The sequence below is a fragment of the Salmo salar genome, chromosome ssa07, assembly GCF_905237065.1.
Source record: "Salmo salar chromosome ssa07, Ssal_v3.1, whole genome shotgun sequence".
NCBI lineage: Eukaryota > Metazoa > Chordata > Actinopteri > Salmoniformes > Salmonidae > Salmo > Salmo salar.
This window is the reverse complement of record NC_059448.1, coordinates 7540374-7561931: the sequence shown is the minus strand read 5'-3', so window position 1 is coordinate 7561931 and position 21558 is coordinate 7540374. Positions and strand designations below refer to the sequence as shown.

The following is a 21558-nucleotide window of genomic DNA, read 5'->3' as shown; positions in this document are numbered from 1 at the left end:
CCCCAGCAGCACACTGTGTTCATTAAACACTGACTGTGTCACACTCTCTGCTTTAAGTAAAAATAATCATCATCTTTAATAACAATACTCTTTACTATCAAGCCTTTAGAGATGCCAGACTCCAAGCTTGTGTGTGTGTGTGTGTGTGTGTGTGTGTGTGTGTGTGTGTGTGTGTGTGTGTGTGTGTGTGTGTGTGTGTGTGTGTGTGTGTGTGTGTGTGTGTCACGTCCTGACCATAGAAAGCTGTTATTTTCTATGGTAGAGTAGGTCAGGGTGTGACAGGTTTTTTTTCTAGTTTAGATTTTCTATGTTGCTATGTTCTAGTTTTGTTTTTCTATGTTGGGCTTTGTTTGGGATGATCTCCAATTAGAGGCAGCTGGTCATCGTTGTCTCTAATTAGAGATCATACTTAAGTAGGTGTTTCTCCCACCTGGGTTTGTGGGAGATTGATTTGAGTAAGTGTATGTTGTAACTCTTCTTCACAGTTTGTTGTTTTGGCCATTCAGTTTATTTGTATGTATTGCATAGTTTCACACATTAATAAAGTAAATGTGGAACGATACACACGCTGCGCTTTGGTCCGCTCCTTCATCGTACGACAAACGTGACTGTGTGTGTTTTCTTAGACTCCATCAACTGGTCACCGTAAGCAGGATCATCATATGAAACAATTTACCTTCTCAGCTTGCGACTTCAGGTTGAGAGCACACCCTCCCACACAGAGAATTATACAGGTCTGATCCTCTAAAATTCTACTGACAATCAATTGGATCCGATTCAACAACTTGTTCTGGGGGAAACAAATGCAACCAAGAGGAACCCAAAGCAGACTGAAGGGAAGCGCTAAGAGAGAATAATGACTCTCTGGCCCTGGAGTCCAACAGGATGTTAGAGGTGTTAACCCTGTTGTTAGCGGTGTTAACCCTGTTGTTAGCGGTGTTAACCCTGTTGTTAGCGGTGTTAACCCTGTTGTTAGAGGTGTTAACCCTGTTGTTAGCGGTGTTAACCCTGTTGTTAGAGGTGTTAACCCTGTTGTTAGCGGTGTTAACCCTGTTGTTAGAGGTGTTAACCCTGTTGTTAGCGGTGTTAACCCTGTTGTTAGCGGTGTTAACCCTGTTGTTAGCGGTGTTAACCCTGTTGTTAGCGGTGTTAACCCTGTTGTTAGCGGTGTTAACCCTGTTGTTAGCGGTGTTAACCCTGTTGTTAGCGGTGTTAACCCTGTTGTTAGCGGTGTTAACCCTGTTGTTAGCGGTGTTAACCCTGTTGTTAGAGGTGTTAACCCTGTTGTTAGCGGTGTTAACCCTGTTGTTAGCGGTGTTAACCCTGTTGTTAGCGGTGTTAACCCTGTTGTTAGAGGTGTTAACCCTGTTGTTAGAGGTGTTAACCCTGTTGTTAGAGGTGTTAACCCTGTTGTTAGAGGTGTTAACCCTGTTGTTAGAGGTGTTAACCCTGTTGTTAGAGGTGTTAACCCTGTTGTTAAAGGTGTTAACCCTGTTGTTAGAGGTGTTAACCCTGTTGTTAGAGGTGTTAACCCTGTTAGAGTTGATATATATATATATATATATATATATATATATATATATATATATATATATATGTATTCAGTTAAAAAATAACATCCATCATTTTGAAGGGGGATTGTATTAGTTTCCTCAATATTTCCAATGATGTCTCAAATATTATTCCACCTACAGGGATAATACTAATCCTGTCCTGATGTTTCATACTGTGACTGACAAAAGCTCTGTATTGAATATTTTAAATTTAACTAGGCAAGTCAGTTAAGAACAAATTCTCATTTACAATGACGGCCTACACTGGCCAAACCCGGACGATGCTGGTCCAATTGTGCGCCACCCTACGGGACTCCCAATCACGGCCGGTTGTGATACAGCCTGGATTCGAACCAGGGTGTCTGTAGTGACGCCTACAGCACTGCAATGCAGTTCCTTAGACCGGAGCGCCACTCGGGAGATTTGCATGACGTTACAATGAAGAATTCACGGCATAAACACACACACAAATACTCACAAACGCACTCACACAACCTGTTACTTTCGTAACCTGACACAGCTGACCTGGGAAGATGGAGAGAAAGAGTATATGAAAGATTGGAATAAAGATGAAAACAGAATGTTGACATATCCTCTCTCTCTCCCCCTCTCTTTTAATATCCAGCTGTTGTCTCTCTAGAGCTTCTCTCTGGCAGATCAGCTGTTAAACAGACAAGGTCTTCTCTCTAGGAGATCAGCTGTTAAACAGACACGGTCTTCTCTCTAGGAGATCAGCAGTGTTTAACAGACACGGTCTTCTCTCTAGGAGATCAGCAGTGTTTAACAGACAAGGTCTTCTCTCTAGGAGATCAGCAGTGTTTAACAGACAAGGTCTTCTCTCTAGGAGATCAGCAGTGTTTAACAGACAAGGTCTTCTCTCTAGGAGATCAGCAGTGTTAAACAGACAAGGTCTTCTCTCTAGGAGATCAGCAGTGTTTAACAGACAAGGTCTTCTCTCTAGGAGATCACCAGTGTTTAACAGACAAGGTCTTCTCTCTAGGAGATCAGCAGTGTTTAACAGACAAGGTCTTCTCTCTAGGAGATCAGCTGTTAAACAGACATGGTCTTCTCTCTAGGAGATCAGCAGTGTTAAACAGACAAGGTCTTCTCTCTAGGAGATCAGCAGTGTTTAACAGACAAGGTCTTCTCTCTAGGAGATCAGCAGTGTTAAACAGACATGGTCTTCTCTCTAGGAGATCAGCAGTGTTTAACAGACACGGTCTTCTCCCCATAGAAGACGGCTTGGAACACACCAGGAGTGTGTGGGCCGATTCAGATAGCAGCTTTTTGTTGGAACGGTTCGACTTACACACACACACACAATTTCTCTCTCACACAAACACACACACACACACGTTCTCTCTCTTGGTTCAGTGCGTACACCAGCAGTGATTGCCAGGCAGGCCCAGTCTTGACATTTCTGTGTCTTTAGGGCTCCCATCTCGCTGGGACCCGAGAGGGGGTGCGTTCAAAAGGCCAAGGATTCTGGGATGGGTGGCTGAGCGAAGCCTGTTGTGGAGCGGAGGGGGGGACGTGACGTCAGGCTCCATCTCTAACCTCTCCTGCACAGGTCTGACATCCAGATGCATTCCAGAGGAGAGAGGGGATCAACGTCTGTTGACTCAAGAGTTGATACAGGAGAACAAAGCATTAAAGCAATTCCTTTCATTTCACCTCTGTCAGGGTGGGTGAGTGGTTGGGAGATGTTTTCTGTCTCGAAAGCGTAGCGAGAAACTGAGTGTAAACATGATTTTCTCTCTCTCCCTCTCTATCGCCATCTCTCTCTGTCTCGTTGAGAGGTTGCTTGCGTTAAGGGAGGGGCTCTAGCCAGAGGATACATTCTTTGCATTAAGTGTAAGCCTCCAGTCAAGATGGGATGGTCTGAGTGGTATAGAGTGGCGACTCCAGTCAAGATGGGATGGTCTGAGTGGTACAGAGTGAAGACTCCAGTCAAGATGAGATGGCCTGAGTGGAGACTCCAGTCAAGATGGGATGGTCTGAGTGGAGACTCCAGTCAAGATGAGATGGTCTGAGTGGTACAGAGTGGAGACTCCAGTCAAGATGAGATGGTCTGAGTGGTACAGAGTGGAGACTCCAGTCAAGATGGGATGGCCTGAGTGGAGACTCCAGTCAAGATGGGATGGCCTGAGTGGAGACTTCAGTCAAGATGGGATGGTCTGAGTGGTATAGAGTGGAGACGAGTCAAGATGGGATGGTCTGAGTGGTACAGAGTGGAGACTCCAGTCAAGATGAGATGGTCTGAGTGGAGACTCCAGTCAAGATGGGATGGTCTGAGTGGTATAGAGTGGAGACTCCAGTCAAGATGGGATGGTCTGAGTGGTATAGAGTGGAGACTCCAGTCAAGATGGGATGGTCTGAGTGGTATAGAGTGGAGACTCCAGTCAAGATGAGATGGTCTGAGTGGAGACTCTAGTCAAGATGAGATGGTCTGAGTGGTACAGAGTGGAGACTCCAGTCAAGATGAGATGGTCTGAGTGGTACAGAGTGGAGACTCCAGTCAAGATGAGATGGTCTGAGTGGTACAGAGTGGAGACTCCAGTCAAGATGAGATGGTCTGAGTGGTACAGAGTGGAGACTCCAGTCAAGATGGGATGGTCTGAGTGGTATAGAGTGGAGACTCCAGTCAAGATGAGATGGTCTGAGTGGTACAGACAGCGTAGTGCTCAGAGGAGGGAACACATAGATTACATTTGCAGTTTTACCGTGAGGGGACTGTTGACTGACACACACCACACACACACACACACACACACACACACACACACACACACACACACACACACACACACACAGTGGACAGATTACGTTTGCAGTTTTACCGTGAGAGGGGACTGACACACACACAACTAATACATATACAAACACAGTGCTCACACACACACACACACATAAACAAACACACACACACAGTATACACACACACACACGTCCTCCTCCGAGTCAAGGGAGCAGCTCTCTGAGGGCATAATCAATATTGATAGACACAGCTGTCATGATTCCAGCTCTCATGGTGGACCTGTGTTCCTCAAGTGCAGACACCTGTTCTCGGGAAGACATTTTAAAAAGCATTCCACTTCATTAGAGGGCGCCAAGTACCTTGGAACTCCTCTCATAAAACCCTTCAGCGTAGGAACCCCCCTACATGTTTGTAGCAGTGAGAGAAACGTTATCTTGTGTAACTACCTAGATAAACACCAGCCAAGCATCACATTTGGGTACTAATTATGTTTTTGGCTGGATTTTTCAGACATGGGTGGTTTTGTTTTGTGTGCCTGCCTGTCAGTGTGTGTGGATACTGTGTGTGTGTGTGTGTGTGTGTGTGTGTGTGTGTGTGTGTGTGTGTTATATATATACTGTGTGTGTGTGTGTACTGTGTGTGCTGTGTGTATACTGTGTGTGTGTGTACGTGTGTGCGTGTGTGTGTGTGTGTGTGTGTGTGTGTGTGTGTGTGTACGTACGTGTGTGTGTGTGTTTGTGTGTACGTGTGTGTGTGTACGTGTGTGTGTGTTTGTGTGTACGTGTGTGTGTGTGTGACGTGTGTGTAGCCTACGGATCATTGAAAGTCATCTGTGCCCTGCGGGGGGACTTGACCGCGGTGGGCAGTCAGGTGAATGTCAGGCCTGTCTTCGGATGTCTCTTACTCTGCTTGTTTACGGGGGTGAGAGATGGGCGCGCGCACCACCCAATCTAATCAGAAGGGAGACATGAGAGGCTGCAGAGCTCAGGGAACGAAGGAGGAGAAAACATAATGAAAAGGAGGGAGGGAGGAGGGAGGGAGGGAGGGAGGGAGGGAGGGAGGGAGGGAGGGAGGGAGGGAGGGAGGGAGGGAGGGAGGGAGGGAGGGAGGGAGGGAGGGAGAGGCCTCTGTGATAATGTTCTCTTTCTCTGAGAAGGAATGAGAGGCTGGAGAGTTGAGACAGAGTGCTGCGGCTATAACAACAAATAGTGTTGCGAAAGACGGACAATGTTGGAAATTATACACAGCTGTGAACTCTTTCTGTGGGAGTGTGATTTCTGCTGTCCAACACCCACTCAATACACATCTGGTAACTGTTTGTCTGAAGAAAATAATATCACTCATAACTCATACTGAAACCGAAGATATCCACATAACTGAACTACACCAAATAATTATATAGGGAAGTACCTACAGTATTAACTAGCACCAATGAATCAAAAATCGGTAGATTTTGGGTTACAACCACTGAATCAAATCCATATATTTTGGACTACAACCACTGAATCAAATCCATATATTTTGGACTACAACCACTGAATCAAATCCATATATTTTGGACTACAACCACTGAATCAACTCCATATATTTTGGACTACAACCACTGAATCAAATCCATATATTTTGGACTACAACCACTGAATCAAATCCATATATTTTGGACTACAACCACTGAATCAAATCCATATAGAGTTTTTGGGCTACAATTAGTGATGTTACATTTGATACCAGGATCTCCGAGGCACTCGTCAAAATCGCTAAGCAGCTAACTTCGAAGCAGTGTGCCGATGCGTGCATCACTTTATCAGAAGCACGTCAAAATGCGAGATCCCCATTGATTTCACCGTGGTTCCGGTGTTTTCTTCGATTCCAAGCTGCTTTCAACCAACGACCTCTACTGGACACCGTACTTCGAAATACAGTTGGGATTTTGGACAAAACCTTCCACTTGATTGGTTGCTTTGCAGGTAGAGTAGGGGACTATGGAACAGTCATGGATGTGAAGGTATGAGGTTGAAGGCATAATATTTAGAAAATAGTTGAATGTGAAACCACACATTCTGCACTTTTGTTCAAATCATTTGTTGTATTTAGTATGGTATGAAGTACCTGTTATTCCTACTGATTATTGGCTACTAAAGCCAATGACTTACCGCTTCGCCACAGAGTTTTGATGAAAATGAAAAAACAGTGTAGAAAAAATTAACGTCTCTGATAAGCACACGTTGCTATTTATTGCTGACCAGCAAATGTCAGTAATGTGATTTGTGAACAGATAATGAAGCTCAGAGTAATGAACCATTTTTATGCACAATTTGGTGAAAGCAGCGCCAAAGCCTTCAGAAAGACTTGTTTTCCCATCACTGAATTAAAGATATTCTCAGTATAAACTAATCAGGCACCAAAACTCAGGTATGGCTCTACCCTAGCCAATCTGTTACCTACCAAGCCTGCTCTCCTCCCAGGCAAAAGGTCAACAGAGCACATAAGAACTCTTTCCAGGAACTCCCTTCCTCTTGGAATGTTCCTTCACGATATCCCCAAAACACGTTTTAAACCATAAATGCATAATTTTCCATGTACACATAACATCATAAACAACAGTTTTACATAAAACCCACACTTCAAGAACTTGTGCCATAACTTCCTCTTTAAGACACACCATACACATTTCATGAAGTAATTCAACCCCTGGGGATAATTAAATAACTTTGGTAATTCCCATCAACCAACAAATGTTCCTCGATGACTCGCAAACTCATGCGTAATGTGCACCGGCACTTCAACAAGGAAACAGCACGTAGCTCCAGACAAACATCGGGTAGGTTCAATTATAGGATTTCTCTCTCCCAACACTTCCATTCTTATTCTAACAATATATTTCACATTGCTAGAGCATGTACTTTTAAAAATGGGCAGCTTTATACACGCCATAAACATTGTTAACAAGTTCCATTGTTTTAGTAACTGGCGTGCACAACAAACACTCGACTTCGGCGCCTTATGTCAAAGTATTGCCGGCAAACAGAATGCGCTACTCTCTTTAGTTACAGGATTCTTGGCAATACCTTGAAGAGATACAATAAAGAGTTTCTCTAACAAATAATTTCTTTAAGTGTCATTGTCTAGAAGTCACGGACATGCCCTCCATGACAAACCCCTGAATCAAATCCAGAGATGGGAAGAGGAAGGAGTAGGAAAGAGGAGAAAAGAGGGAGGAGGAGGAAGGAGGAGGGGAGGGAAGAGGATGGAAGAGGGGAGGGAGGAGGAAGGAGGAGGAAGGAGAGGATGGGAGGAGGAAGGTGGAGGAAGGAGGTGGAGGAGTTCTGTAGAGAGTAGGAGAGTGATTTGCTGGGTTTTGTGATCACTGATCTGAGAGGAATCAACAGACCACCACATTGCGTCTACCTATTCCACCTTTTCAAGTACTGAGATTTGGGCAAAACATCTTAAATTAGCCTTCCACCCTATGCAATATAAACATATTAAATAAGCCTTCCTCCCTATGCAATATAAACATCTTAAATTTGCCTTCCACCCTATGCAATATAAACATCTTAAATAAGCCTTCCACCCTATGCAATATAAACATCTTAAATAATCCTTCCACCCTATGCAATATAAACATCTTAAATAAGCCTTCCTCCCTATGCAATATAAACATCTTAAATAAGCCTTCCACCCTATGCAATATAAACATCTTAAATAAGCCTTCCACCCTATGCAATATAAACATTTTAAATTAGCCTTCCACCCTATGCAATATAAACATCTTAAATAAGCCTTCCACCCTATGCAATGTAAACATCTTAAATAAGCCTTCCACCCTATGCAATATAAACATCTTAAATAAGCCTTCCACCCTATGCAATGTAAACATCTTAAATAAGCCTTCCTCCCTATGCAATATAAACATCTTAAATAAGCCTTCCACCCTATGCAATATAAACATCTTAAATAAGCCTTCCACCCTATGCAATATAAACATCTTAAATAAGCCTTCCACCCTATGCAATATAAACATTTTAAATTAGCCTTCCACCCTATGCAATGTAAACATCTTGAATAAGCCTTCCACCCTATGCAATATAAACATTTTAAATTAGCCTTCCACCTGTCATATAAACATCTTAAATAAGCCTTCCACCCTATGCAATATAAACATTTTAAATTAGCCTTCCACCTGTCATATAAACATCTTAAATAAGCCTTCCACCCTATGCAATGTAAACATTTTAAATTAGCCTTCCACCTGTCATATAAACATCTTAAATTAGCCTTCCACCCTATGCAATATAAACATCTTAAATAAGCCTTCCACCCTATGCAATATAAACATCTTAAATTAGCCTTCCACCCTATGCAATATAAACATTTTAAATTAGCCTTCCACCTGTCATATAAACATCTTAAATTAGCCTTCCACCCTATGCAATATAAACATCTTAAATTAGCCTTCCACCCTATGCAATATAAACATCTTAAATTAGCCTTCCACCCTATGCAATATAAACATCTTAAATAAGCCTTCCACCCTATGCAATATAAACATCTTAAATAAGCCTTCCACCCTATGCAATATAAACATCTTAAATAAGCCTTCCACCCTATGCAATATAAACATCTTAAATAAGCCTTCCACCCTATGCAATATAAACATCTTAAATTAGCCTTCCACCCTATGCAATATAAAGTGTTGCTGTATGCTTTGTTCTTTTCTCCAGGACCCACAATTCATCTGTTGACTGGAGGCCCTGGGAGAAGGCAGCTAGCCATGCCTGGAGCTCTCCCTCTATCTCAATCTCCCTCTCCCTGGCTAGTAGCAGGCCTCTCCCTCTCCCTGGCTAGCAGCAGGCCTCTCCCTCTCCCTGGCTAGCAGCAGGCCTCTCCCTCTCCCTGGCTAGCAGCAGGCCTCTCCCTCTCCCTGGCTAGCAGCAGGCCTCTCCCTCTTCCTGGCTAGCAGCAGGCCTCTTTCTTTCCCTGGCTAGCAGCAGGCCTCTCCCTCTCCCTGGCTAGCATCAGGCCTCTCCCTCTTCCTGGCTAGCAGCAGGCCTCTCCCTCTTCCTGGCTAGCAGCAGGCCTCTCCCTCTCCCTGGCTAGCAGCAGGCCTCTCCCTCTCCCTGGCTAGCAGCAGGCCTCTCCCTCTCCCTGGCTAGCAGCAGGCCTCTCCCTCTCCCTGGCTAGCACCAGGCCTCTCCCTCTCCCTGGCTAGCAGCAGGCCTCTCCCTCTTCCTGGCTAGCACCAGGCCTCTCCCTGGCTAGCACCAGGCCTCTCCCTGGCTAGCACCAGGCCTCTCCCTGGCTAGCACCAGGCCTCTCCCTGGCTAGCACCAGGCCTCTCCCTCTCCCTGGCTAGCACCAGGCCTCTCCCTGGCTAGCAGCAGGCCTCTCCCTCTCCCTGGCTAGCACCAGGCCAAGCGAGGCCATCTGCTCCCCTACAATAGGGCCCTCTGCCATCTCCACATGCCTCTCTCCGTGGCCACAGCCAACTACATGGAAATGTACGAGATACACATAGAGCTCTATTCATCCCTCTCCCACCCCATGAGACCATGGACGGTTAATCGCAGTCACATCTGCCACAGTTGCTTCCAAAACGTTTGTTGGGCTGGATGGGAGGGGGGAGAAAGAGAGTGGTGTTTGGTGTGTGAGGTCTTGTTCTGAATAAAGGTAAACTTAAGCTTCCCCCCCATCCCCCAAACAAAGAGCAGAGGTGCAAGTACATGCATTTGGTATTTTGATCTTTTCATATTCATCACATCCACCTCGACACGTTGGTACCATAATATAACAGCCGAAATGTCAGAGTGACACAGATTATTAGCGCAAACAGAACTACCGAGAGAGAGAGAGAGGGAGAGACAGAGAGAGAGACAGAGACAGAGAGAGACAGAGAGAGACAGAGAGACAAAGAGAGAGAGACAAAGAGAGAGAGACAAAGAGAGAGAGACAAAGAGAGAGAGACAAAGAGAGAGAGAGAGAGAGAGAGAGAGAGAGAGCGAGAGAGAGGAGAGGGGATGGGAGGAGAGAGGGAGAGAGAGAGAGAGAGACAGAGAGAGAGAGACAGACAGAGAGACAGAGACAGAGAGAGAGAGAGAGAGAGAGAGAGAGAGAGAGAGACAGAGAGAGAGAGACAGAGAGAGAGACAGAGAGAGAGAGACAGAGACAGAGAGAGAGAGAGACAGAGAGAGAGCAGAGAGAGAGAGAGACAGAGAGAGACAGAGAGAGAGAGAATTTTGGATCGGGCATTAATTCTCTCTTCTGTATGTCTGTCTGTGTCCACAGACGACTGCAAGACGATCCGGTTGCCAATAGTGACCATGTTCACAGTCAACATTCCATTTAAGGAGAGCACAAAGGAGGAACGATAGTTCTGTGGTGATTTGCAACATTACGCCACCACATTGGTCAACGCCAACGGTGACGGATGGATTCAGACGTTCAGACGGATTTAGTTCGTGTTCAAGTCGATCTTTACACAAAACCCACATTGACTCGGAGTGCATTCAAGACTTAACTGAGTTATACAAACCTGCCATAGAAAAAATGGCCAAAGAAAACTTGCCATAGAAAGTGCCATAGAACTCAAGACAGCTCTACAGTGTTTTTTTTTGCCTGTTCGACATGGTCTTGAATAAGACCTGAATAATAGTTCATTCAGACTGCCAAACAGACGATGTCAGATATTCGGCTCATTGACAGGAGCAGTTTCCTCAGTTCCTGCTGCCTGCGGGGCAGATGACAGGCAACTGTTCCATGGGAGAGTTTTATGAACCAGCTGAACTTCAGCGTAAATGTCCCATTGTTAATCTTTCCTCAATCTGCTGTTGGAAGGGAAAATGGAATGGCCCAACCTTTGGTGAATGAGCAGTACTGTAAATAACAATTATAACCCGTAATAAAACAGTATTGTATAATATGATGAAATATACTACATTTACTCCACATCATTTTTCTAAAGGGCACATATTGGTTTATTATCTCTCAGCAGTACTCCTCCTAGAGCTGCCTAGTGTGTGTGTGTGTGTGTGTGTGTGTGTGTGTGTGTGTGTGTGTGTGTGTGTGTGTGTGTGTGTGTGTGTGTGTGGGAGGTTGTCTATGTGGGAAGACAATGTAGGCACCTTTGCATAATGATTACATCATATAAACCAAACTTACATTTATGTGCGATTGCAAATCCCAAATACCAAGTGACTTAAAAAGCTGCTCAGCACGTCCCACACAGCCAAAATATGTCCTGTATGTGGACTTTGTGGAGAGGCCAGAGGAACGCAACGAGAAGGTTGGAGCGACGTTGATGGATGGTTGTGACTGACCTGTTTTGCAGCAGTCCCAGCATCTTCTCTCTTGGTGCATCCACGAGAGATCCACTGTGCTGTCACCGTCTGTCCCCTTAACTCTCCTGTCAAAGACACAAACACAGGAGGTCAATGAGGAGCAAGACACATTCATTACCACACAGGAGGTCAATGAGGAGCAAGACACATTCATTACCACACAGGAGGTCAATGAGGAGCAAGACACATTCATTACCACACAGGAGGTCAATGAGGAGCAAGACAGATTCATTACCACACAGGAGGTCAATGAGGAGCAAGACAGATTCATTACCACACAGGAGGTCAATGAGGAGCAAGACAGATTCATTACCACACAGGAGGTCAATGAGGAGCAAGACAGATTCATTACCAAACAGGAAGTCAATGAGGAGCAAGACAGATTCATTACCAAACAGGAAGTCAATGAGGAGCAAGACAGATTCATTACCACACAGGAGGTCAATGAGGAGCAAGACAGATTCATTACCACACAGGAGGTCAATGAGGAGCAAGACACATTCATTACCACACAGGAGGTCAATGAGGAGCAAGACAGATTCATTACCACACAGGAGGTCAATGAGGAGCAAGACAGATTCATTACCAAACAGGAAGTCAATGAGGAGCAAGACAGATTCATTACCAAACAGGAAGTCAATGAGGAGCAAGACAGTCATTACCACACAATAAGAGGGCAACAGAGGGGTTGTGGCTCTCAAGAAGGTTATAAAGGAGTTATATAGAGGTTTCCAGAGATTGTTTCATTTACTGATCTATAAATGGCTAATTAATTCAGATTAAGGTTGTTTGTTCTCAGTTTTTTTTAGATGTTTTGAATGAGGGTAACTATAAGAGTGGTTACGGCTTGTGGATGACAGTGGGTAGCAGGGGAGGGTATTTGGTATGCAACCATAATGCTCTGTGTTGCCTTTGTGCCATGGCCTACGACTAACTAGCACAGGGCATTTCATCCAGACTATCCAGAGAGAAAAAGTCCCTTGAAAAAAAATGCATTGAATGTGAATGAGTCAAGGTCCAGAATGAGTCAAAGTCCAGACTATTTCAAGGTCCAGAATGAGTCAAGGTGCAGAATGAGTCAAAGTCCAGACTATTTCAAGGTCCAGAATGAGTCAAGGTGCAGAATGAGTCAAGGTCCGAACTATATCAAGGTCCAGAATGAGTCAAGGTCCAGAATGAGTCAAAGTCCAGACTATTTCAAGGTCCAGAATGAGTCAAGGTGCAGAATGAGTCAAGGTCCAAACTATATCAAGGTCCAGAATGAGTCAAGGTGCAGAATGAGTCAAGGTCCAGAATGAGTCAAAGTCCAGACTATTTCAAGGTCCAGAATGAGTCAAGGTGCAGAATGAGTCAAGGTCCAAACTATATCAAGGTCCAGAATGAGTCAAGGTCCAAACTATATTAAGGTCCAGAATGAGTCAAGGTGCAGAATGAGTCAAGATGCAGAATGAGTCAAGATGCAGAATGAGTCAAGGTCCAGAATGAGTCAAGGTGCAGAATGAGTCAAGGTCCAAACTATATCAAGGTCAAGAATGAGTCAAGGTGCAGAATGAGTCGAGGTGCAGAATGAGTCAAGGTCCAAACTATATCAAGGTTCAGAATGAGTCAAGGTGCAGAATGAGTCAAGGTGCAGAATGAGTCAAGGTCCAGAATGAGTCAAGGTGCAGAATGAGTCAAGGTGCAGAATGAGTCAAGGTGCAGAATAAGTCAAGGACCAGAATGAGTCAAGGTGCAGAATGAGTCAAGGTGCAGAATGAGTCAAGGTCCAGAATGAGTCAAGGTGCAGAATGAGTCAAGGTGCAGAATAAGTCAAGGACCAGAATGAGTCAAGGTGCAGAATGAGTCAAGGTGCATAATGAGTCAAGGTCTAGACTATATCAAGGTCCAGAATGAGTCAAGGTCCAGACTATATCAAGGTCCAGAATGAGTCAAGGTGCAGAATGAGTCAAGGTCCAGAATGAGTCAAGGTGCAGAATGAGTCAAGGTCCAAACTATATCAAGGTCCAGAATGAGTCGAGGTGCAGAATGAGTACAGGTGCAGAATTAGTCAAGGTCCAGAATGAGTCAAGGTGCAGAATGAGTCAAGGTCCAAACTATATCAAGGTCCAGAATGAGTCGAGGTGCAGAATGAGTCAAGGTCCAGAATGAGTCAAGGTCCACACTGAGTCAAGGTTCAGAACGAGTCAAGGTCCAAACTATATCAAGGTTCAGAATGGGTCAAGGTGCAGAATGAGAACAGGTGCAGAATTAGTCAAGGACCAGAATGAGTCAAGGTGCAGAATGAGTCAAGGTGCTGAATTAGTCAAGGTCCACACTGAGTCAAGGTTCAGAACGAGTCAAGGTCCAAACTATATCAATGTTCAGAATGGGTCAAGGTGCAGAATGAGAACAGGTGCAGAATTAGTCAAGGACCAGAATGAGTCAAGGTGCAGAATGAGTCAAGGTGCTGAATTAGTCAAGGTCCACACTGAGTCAAGGTTCAGAACGAGTCAAGGTTCAGACTCACAATACGTGAATTATAACTGGAGAACAAATTAATTAGAGTCAGATTGTTGTAGTCATAAGAAACAGCGACCTTGAACTAAAACTGTATATAATAACTCTCCACTGCCTTCTCAAACATTCCTCCACTTAAACCGTGATGATGATTGCAGATGGTCAACAGCCATTTTTTGGGGGGCGGAGCGAGACGGAGAGACTTGACATGATGACTACATTACCTCCAGTGAATCTCTAGCCCAATCAGAGGCCACAAAATAACACTTCTGCTGTCCCCCCGGGTGCACGTTTTGTTTTTTGCCCTAGCACTATACAGCTAATTAAAATAATAAACTAATCATCAAGCTTTGATTATTTTAATCAGCTGTGTAGTGCTGGGGGGGGGGGGTACAGGACCGAGTTTGGGATACACTGCTATAGGGAATAGGGTGCCATTTTGTGCGAAGCCAGTGTACTACTGTCAGAAAATACACAATATACGTGTTGTTCTTTATAATTATAACCTAGGTAGCTATTCTCTGTAACGTGAGTCATGGTCATGTTCGTGCTGTATGCTGAACATCAACAGACACATTCATGTCTTATTCAAAGGGTCATTGTATCAGCTGAGAAATCAAGGTCTACTCTCCTTTCCTTTCCTATCATGTATTTTCCATTCCTTTCCTCTCCTCCAATTTCATTTCCTCTCCTCTCATTTCCTTTCCTCTCCTCTAATTAACTTTCCTTTTCTCTCCTCATTTACTTTCCTTTTCTCTCCTCTGATTTCCTTTCCTCTCCTCTAATTTCCTTTCCTCTCCTCTCATTTACTTTCCTTTCCTTTCCTCTCCTCTGATTTCCTTTCCTCTCCTCTGATTTCCTTTCCTCTCCTCTGATTTCCTTTCCTCTCCTCTGATTTCCTTTCCTGTCCTCTAATTCCCTTTCCTCTCCTCTAATTTCCTTTCCTCTCCTCTCATTTACTTTCCTTTCCTCTCCTCTGATTTCCTTTGCTCTCCTCTGATTTCCTTTGCTCTCCTCTCATTTACTTTCCTTTCCTCTCCTCTGATTTCCTTTCCTTTCCTCTCCTCTAATTTCCTTCCCTCTCCTCTGATTTCCTTTCCTCTCCTCTAATTCCCTTTCCTCTCCTCTAATTTCCTTTCCTCTCCTCTCATTTACTTTCCTTTCCTCTCCTCTGATTTCCTTTGCTCTCCTCTGATTTCCTTTGCTCTCCTCTCATTTACTTTCCTTTCCTTTCCTCTCCTCTGATTTCCTTTCCTTTCCTCTCCTCTAATTTCCTTCCCTCTCCTCTGATTTCCTTTCCTCTCCTCTAATTCCCTTTCCTCTCCTCTAATTTCCTTTCCTCTCCTCTCATTTACTTTCCTTTCCTCTCCTCTAATTCCCTTTCCTCTCCTCTAATTTCCTTTCCTCTAATTTCCTTTCCTCTCCTCTCAGTTCCTTTCCTTTCCTGTAATTTCCTCTCCTCTCTCCCTCCATGTACCACTGAATGAGAGAACCCCCCTGCCTGTGGATGCAAACCCAGAATCATCCTTCCAGGAAATGAAAAAGAACAAACTTGGGCATGGTGAGGATAGACCCCTCGTTTGTCTGAGTCTAGCCCCACAACTATCGCCTGCTCAATCTCTGGCCTACTGATTGAATGAGTCACCGCCGGGGCCAATCAGGCGGTGCCGGGTCATTAACAAGAACCCTTGCATAGAAGACGCATGGAAATAAATAGGCTTATCATTATGCTGCATTATGGTCAATACAAAATCAACACTGTCGCTGTGGCAGTTAAATAGAGGAGAGGTGTGGGTGTGGAGAGAGATAGAGAGAGAGAGCGAGAGAGAGAGGGGGGAGGGAGGGAGGGAGGGAGGGAGAGCGAGAGAGAGATCGCCGATTGAATGATTCCTGTCTAGATGGGGAAATAGCCGGTGCTTGATCAGAAAATGAGAGGTTTAAGACATCTCTATTGTGAGGCCTTGTTGTGGGAGCTTTATGCACCACTTGGCGTGATGAGACCTAAGTATGTTATGTTCAGCCTTATCATGCACATCCCAGTCATTCTGAATCAGAGATAAACATCTAATGTTTTTTGCTGTGCTGATGCTGTTGTCCCTGAAGCAGATAACATTGGCAAGTCTCTACACAGACAACTCATCAACACTCTTTGATTTGAATACAAAGTTCCCGGTGTGTGTAATTAAGTCGAGGCACCAGTCCATGATGGCGAAGCTGCAAACACCAGATACCCTGCCCTCTCCACCGCAGTCGCCATAATTGTGCATTTTTGCCTTTAAGTGAGTGGCTTTTGGGTCGAGGGCTCTCTGAGAAAGACAATGGCCGCCCAGCAAGAGAGAGAGTGCCTTTGTATTGAACCTCTTTCCACGTCTGTGTCAGGTACCGCTTTTGAAAGCACATCCAAACCACACTGCAAACGGTCTCAAAACACCTTGTTAACCACTGTTGGACATCCATTAACAGCCTCTTATATCGGAATATGTTCATTCTCCACAGCGTATTTCTACATAACACCTACTCAGTCAGAGCTTTGCGGGGGGATTTGTATGTGAGCCACACAGGGTTTTTAGTGTGGGGTTGGTGGATATCATAGCTCACCCACTAGGCAACTTTGGCTTTTTAAAATATGAATTCAGATAATCCCCTCTGTGTTACCTCAAGGGGGGTTCAGATCAAATGATTCGCTCCCGGTTAAGGTCACCAATTAATAACTGATATGAGTGAGAGGACTCTATAAATGTCAGCAGTATTTTCCCTGTACCTTCTACAGGGAAGTATTACCACCATAACATTTGAGTCTTTGGCCATCAGAATTGGGAAGGTGAAATACAATTGAGTGGAACAGGACAGGAATGTCACGGAGCACCCGACCTGGGTAACAAATAGTATTGACAATCACTTAAAATACTTTATCTGGGTTTGATTGAGCTTGCCTGGCGCAAAGGAACCAATATCTGTCCAATCGAGGCAGACTAATGCAAACGCTCAAAGTATTTGAAAGATTTCAAGTAGTACTTGAACGCAAGTCTACACGGAGCATCCCTCTGGTTGCCTGGATGGGGTCTGTTTTTGTTCTCCTTTTGTGACCTGACTACCAGACCTCTGATCTGTCAAAAACCGTAGGGACTCACCCATCTCTCCCCTCCAACACCCACCCCAGCCATATCCTCTCTCTCCCCTCCCATAGATAAACCTCCAGAAACATCCACACTGCAGCTCTATAGCAGCCTCACCAGTTTCAGGGCGGTTAATACCGACTCCATTTTGGGGCTTTATGAAATGGACCTCTAATGACCATAGATGTACTATTGATCTGTTGATTGATCAGCTGTGGGATGTGTTGCGTCTGTGAGTGTTTCCCAGATCTGTCTTAGTGCCTGGTTTTTCTCTGCACAGGCACTTAGGGAAATCTAAGTGACAAAGGTATGATCAGAAGCAGTTAGATATGCCTTCTAGAATACCACTTTGAACTGCTGAGGCGAAACACTTCAAATGAAGGAAATGACTAAAAATGAGTGCCCAGAAACCCACCTTCCGCAAATCCTGTCTTACTGTAAAACTAGCTTGTACAGGAAGTTGCACATATGTTATGAAAAATTGCCTGGTTGAATAAAAACCAGACGTCAGACTCCAAACCAAGACATTTTATTAAGCTATGGCACAATCAAGTAACCTTTCCCGAGACCAGAAAGCGTGCATTGGCTCCCCAAACGAATACCTACACGTTAGCGCAGTGGGCTAACAGAATCTTCTAGCACGCAGGAGACCCGGTGTTCAAACCCAAGGTCGGTCACACAAGCAACAGCATACAGTAGGAATATACTGTGCCAGGCTGCCAAGCTCCGGAAATGCCACAGCGACTCCCCTGCTCTGTCATTAAAGGCATATTCTCTACAGAAATCATTAACCCAGCGTAATGGCTTTCGCACACCGCATTAGAGAGTGGAGGGGGAATGGGGTCCTCCATCACTATTGCCCCCCAAAATGATGGACCGCAGCTAGACGAAGGCTCCGGGGCGGTTAATGAACGCCCAGCGCCCAGTCAACAAATCACCACTTTTCCCCTTTCTATTCTTTCCATCTCTCTGTCTCTGTCTCTCTTCGCAGGCAACACTTTCAAAGGGACCTCAGTTGAGGCTTTTTCAATTACTGTGTGTGTGTGTGTGCGTGTGCGTGTGCGTGTGCGTGTGTGTGTGTGTGTGTGTGTGTGTGTGTGTGTGTGTAATACATTACAGAGCGTGGAATCTATCTAGGGTTAAATAATCTCCAGTTTCAGGGTGTGGAATCTCTCTAGGGTTAAATAATCTCCAGTTACAGGGTGTGGAAACTCTCTAGGGTTAAATAATCTCCAGTTACAGGGTGTGGAATCTCTCTAGGGTTAAATAATCTCTAGTTACAGGGTGTGGAATCTCTCTAGGGTTAAATAATCTCCAGTTACAGGGTGTGTAATCTCTCTAGGGTTAAATAATCTCCAGTTACAGGGTGTGTAATCTCTCTAGGGTTAAATAATCTCCAATTACAAGGTGTGGAATCTCTCTAGGGTTAAATAATCTCCAGTTACAGGGTGTGGAATCTCTCTAGGGTTAAATAATCTCTAGTTACAGGGTGTGGAATCTCTCTAGGGTTAAATAATCTCCAGTTACAGGGTGTGGAATCTCTCTAGGGTTAAATAATCTCCAATTACAGGGTGTTTAATCTCTCTAGGGTTAAATAATCTCCATTTACAGGGTGTGGAATCTCTCTAGGGTTAAATAATCTCCAGTTACAGGGTGTGGAATCTCTCTAGGGTTAAATAATCTCCAATTACAGGGTGTGGAATCTCTCTAGGGTTAAATAATCTCCAATTACAGGGTGTGGAATCTCTCTAGGGTTAAATAATCTCCAGTTACAGGGTGTGGAACCTCTCTAGGGTTAAATAATCTCCAATTACAGGGTGCGTAATCTCTCTAGGGTTAAATAATCTCCAATTACAGGGTGTGGAATCTCTCTAGGGTTAAATAATCTCCAGTTACAGAGTGTGGAATCTCTCTAGGGTTAAATAATCTCCAATTACAGGGTGTTTAATCTCTCTAGGTTTAAATCATCTCCAGTTTCAGGGTGTGGAATCTCTCTAGGGTTAAATTATCTTTCATGTCTGTCTGCTTCTCTCTCTCTCTCCAAGCTTGTTCATGGTTGCATTCCAAATGACACCCTATTCCCTATATAGTGAACTACTTTTGACCAGAACCCTATGGGCCCTTGTCAAAAGTAGTGCACTATATAGGGAATAGGGTGCCATTTGTGACGCAGACAATGTCTCCTATTACTGCTGTTAGTACAGCTGGTTGTGCTTTATGTCTGTGTGTGTATGGAGAAGTAAAGTGTGCGGTACAGTATGTCAGGGTTGTTTCCTGCCCTCTTCTAGTCCACTCAGACAAGGGCTTGATTAGATGGAAGTAAAAAGAAAGCGTGCTCAGAGAAAATGTGTAGGTCGTACATGTACAAGGTACTAGTGTTGTAGGTCGTACATGTACTAGTGTTGTAGGTTGTACATGTACTAGTGTTGTAGGTTGTACATGTACTAGTGTTGTAGGTTGTACATGTACTAGTGTTGTAGGTTGTACATGTACTAGTGTTGTAGGTTGTACATGTACTAGTGTTGTAGGTTGTACATGTACTAGTGTTGTAGGTTGTACATGTACTAGTGTTGTAGGTTGTACATGTACTAGTGTTGTAGGTCGTACATGTACTAGTGTTGTAGGTTGTAGGTCGTACATGTACTAGTGTTGTAGGTTGTACATGTACTAGTGTTGTAGGTTGTACATGTACTAGTGTTGTAGGTCGTACATGTACTAGTGTTGTAGGTCGTACATGTACTAGTGTTGTAGGTTGTACATGTACTAGTGTTGTAGGTTGTACATGTACTAGTGTTGTAGGTTGTACATGTACTAGTGTTGTAGGTTGTACATGTACTAGTGTTGTAGGTCGTACATGTACTAGTGTTGTAGGTCGTACATGTACTAGTGTTGTAGGTCGTACATGTACTAGTGTTGTAGGTTGTACATGTACTAGTGTTGTAGGTTGTACATGTACTAGTGTTGTAGGTTGTACATGTACTAGTGTTGTAGGTTGTAGGTCGTACATGTACTAGTGTTGTAGGTTGTACATGTACTAGTGTTGTAGGTTGTACATGTACTAGTGTTGTAGGTCGTACATGTACTAGTGTTGTAGGTCGTACATGTACTAGTGTTGTAGGTTGTACATGTACTAGTGTTGTAGGTTGTACATGTACTAGTGTTGTAGGTTGTACATGTACTAGTGTTGTAGGTCGTACATGTACTAGTGTTGTAGGTCGTACATGTACTAGTGTTGTAGGTCGTACATGTACTAGTGTTGTAGGTTGTACATGTACTAGTGTTGTAGGTTGTACATGTACTAGTGTTGTAGGGTTGTACATGTACTAGTGTTGTAGGTTGTACATGTACTAGTGTTGTAGGTCGTACATGTACTAGTGTTGTAGGTCGTACATGTACTAGTGTTGTAGGTCGTACATGTACTAGTGTTGTAGGTCGTACATGTACTAGTGTTGTAGGTTGTACATGTACTAGTGTTGTAGGTTGTACATGTACTAGTGTTGTAGGTCGTATATGTACTAGTGTTGTAGGTCGTACATGTACTAGTGTTGTAGGTTGTACATGTACTAGTGTTGTAGGTCGTACATGTACTAGTGTTGTAGGTCGTACATGTACTAGTGTTGTAGGTCGTACATGTACTAGTGTTGTAGGTTGTACATGTACTAGTGTTGTAGGTTGTACATGTACTAGTGTTGTAGGTTGTACATGTACTAGTGTTGTAGGTTGTACATGTACTAGTGTTGTAGGTTGTACATGTACTAGTGTTGTAGGTCGTACATGTACTAGTGTTGTAGGTTGTACATGTACTAGTGTTGTAGGTTGTACATGTACTAGTGTTGGGAAAATATAAAAGATTGAAACGGCCCAAAACCATGAGCTCATCATAGGAAAATGTTTGATGTTGAGCTAACTTCGCCAGTGCATTCTTTTCCAAATACGTAACTGCAATTAAAAAAAAAGCTGTATTCTCATTGCATTACATTATTAAGAACTAAAATACATGAATAAGAACTGCTATTGCAACAGCTAATGGGGATCCTAATAAAATACCAAATGCCAAATACGGTTTAAGTAAACACATGGACAAAATCTCACCAAATAACTTCTGTTACTAATGCACACTTAGGACTTGGGAGAGCCATTAGGAAACTAAAGTACTGATGAAGGAGAAAACTCTTGCTTTCTCACACCCTTGTTTCACATCCCCATTTCTCGCCTCAGAATTTACCTCTATGTTGTTTTTCCACATTGATTGAGACGAACAAACGGAAGAAACCAAGTGAACCATGGGAAAAAAAGCA

The 21558-nt window shown here is 44.0% G+C and overlaps 1 protein-coding gene across 2 annotated transcripts in view; it reads right to left on the bottom strand.

Moving 5' to 3' along the window:
* Positions 1–21558, bottom strand: part of adam19a (ADAM metallopeptidase domain 19a) — a 246765-nt gene that overhangs the window by 202640 nt on the left and 22567 nt on the right. For both annotated transcript variants that reach the window (XM_045721474.1, XM_045721473.1), the window contains exon 2: positions 11628–11713. In XM_045721474.1, coding sequence (XP_045577430.1) covers positions 11628–11713 — 86 coding nt within the window. The remainder of the gene's footprint in view (positions 1–11627; positions 11714–21558) is intronic.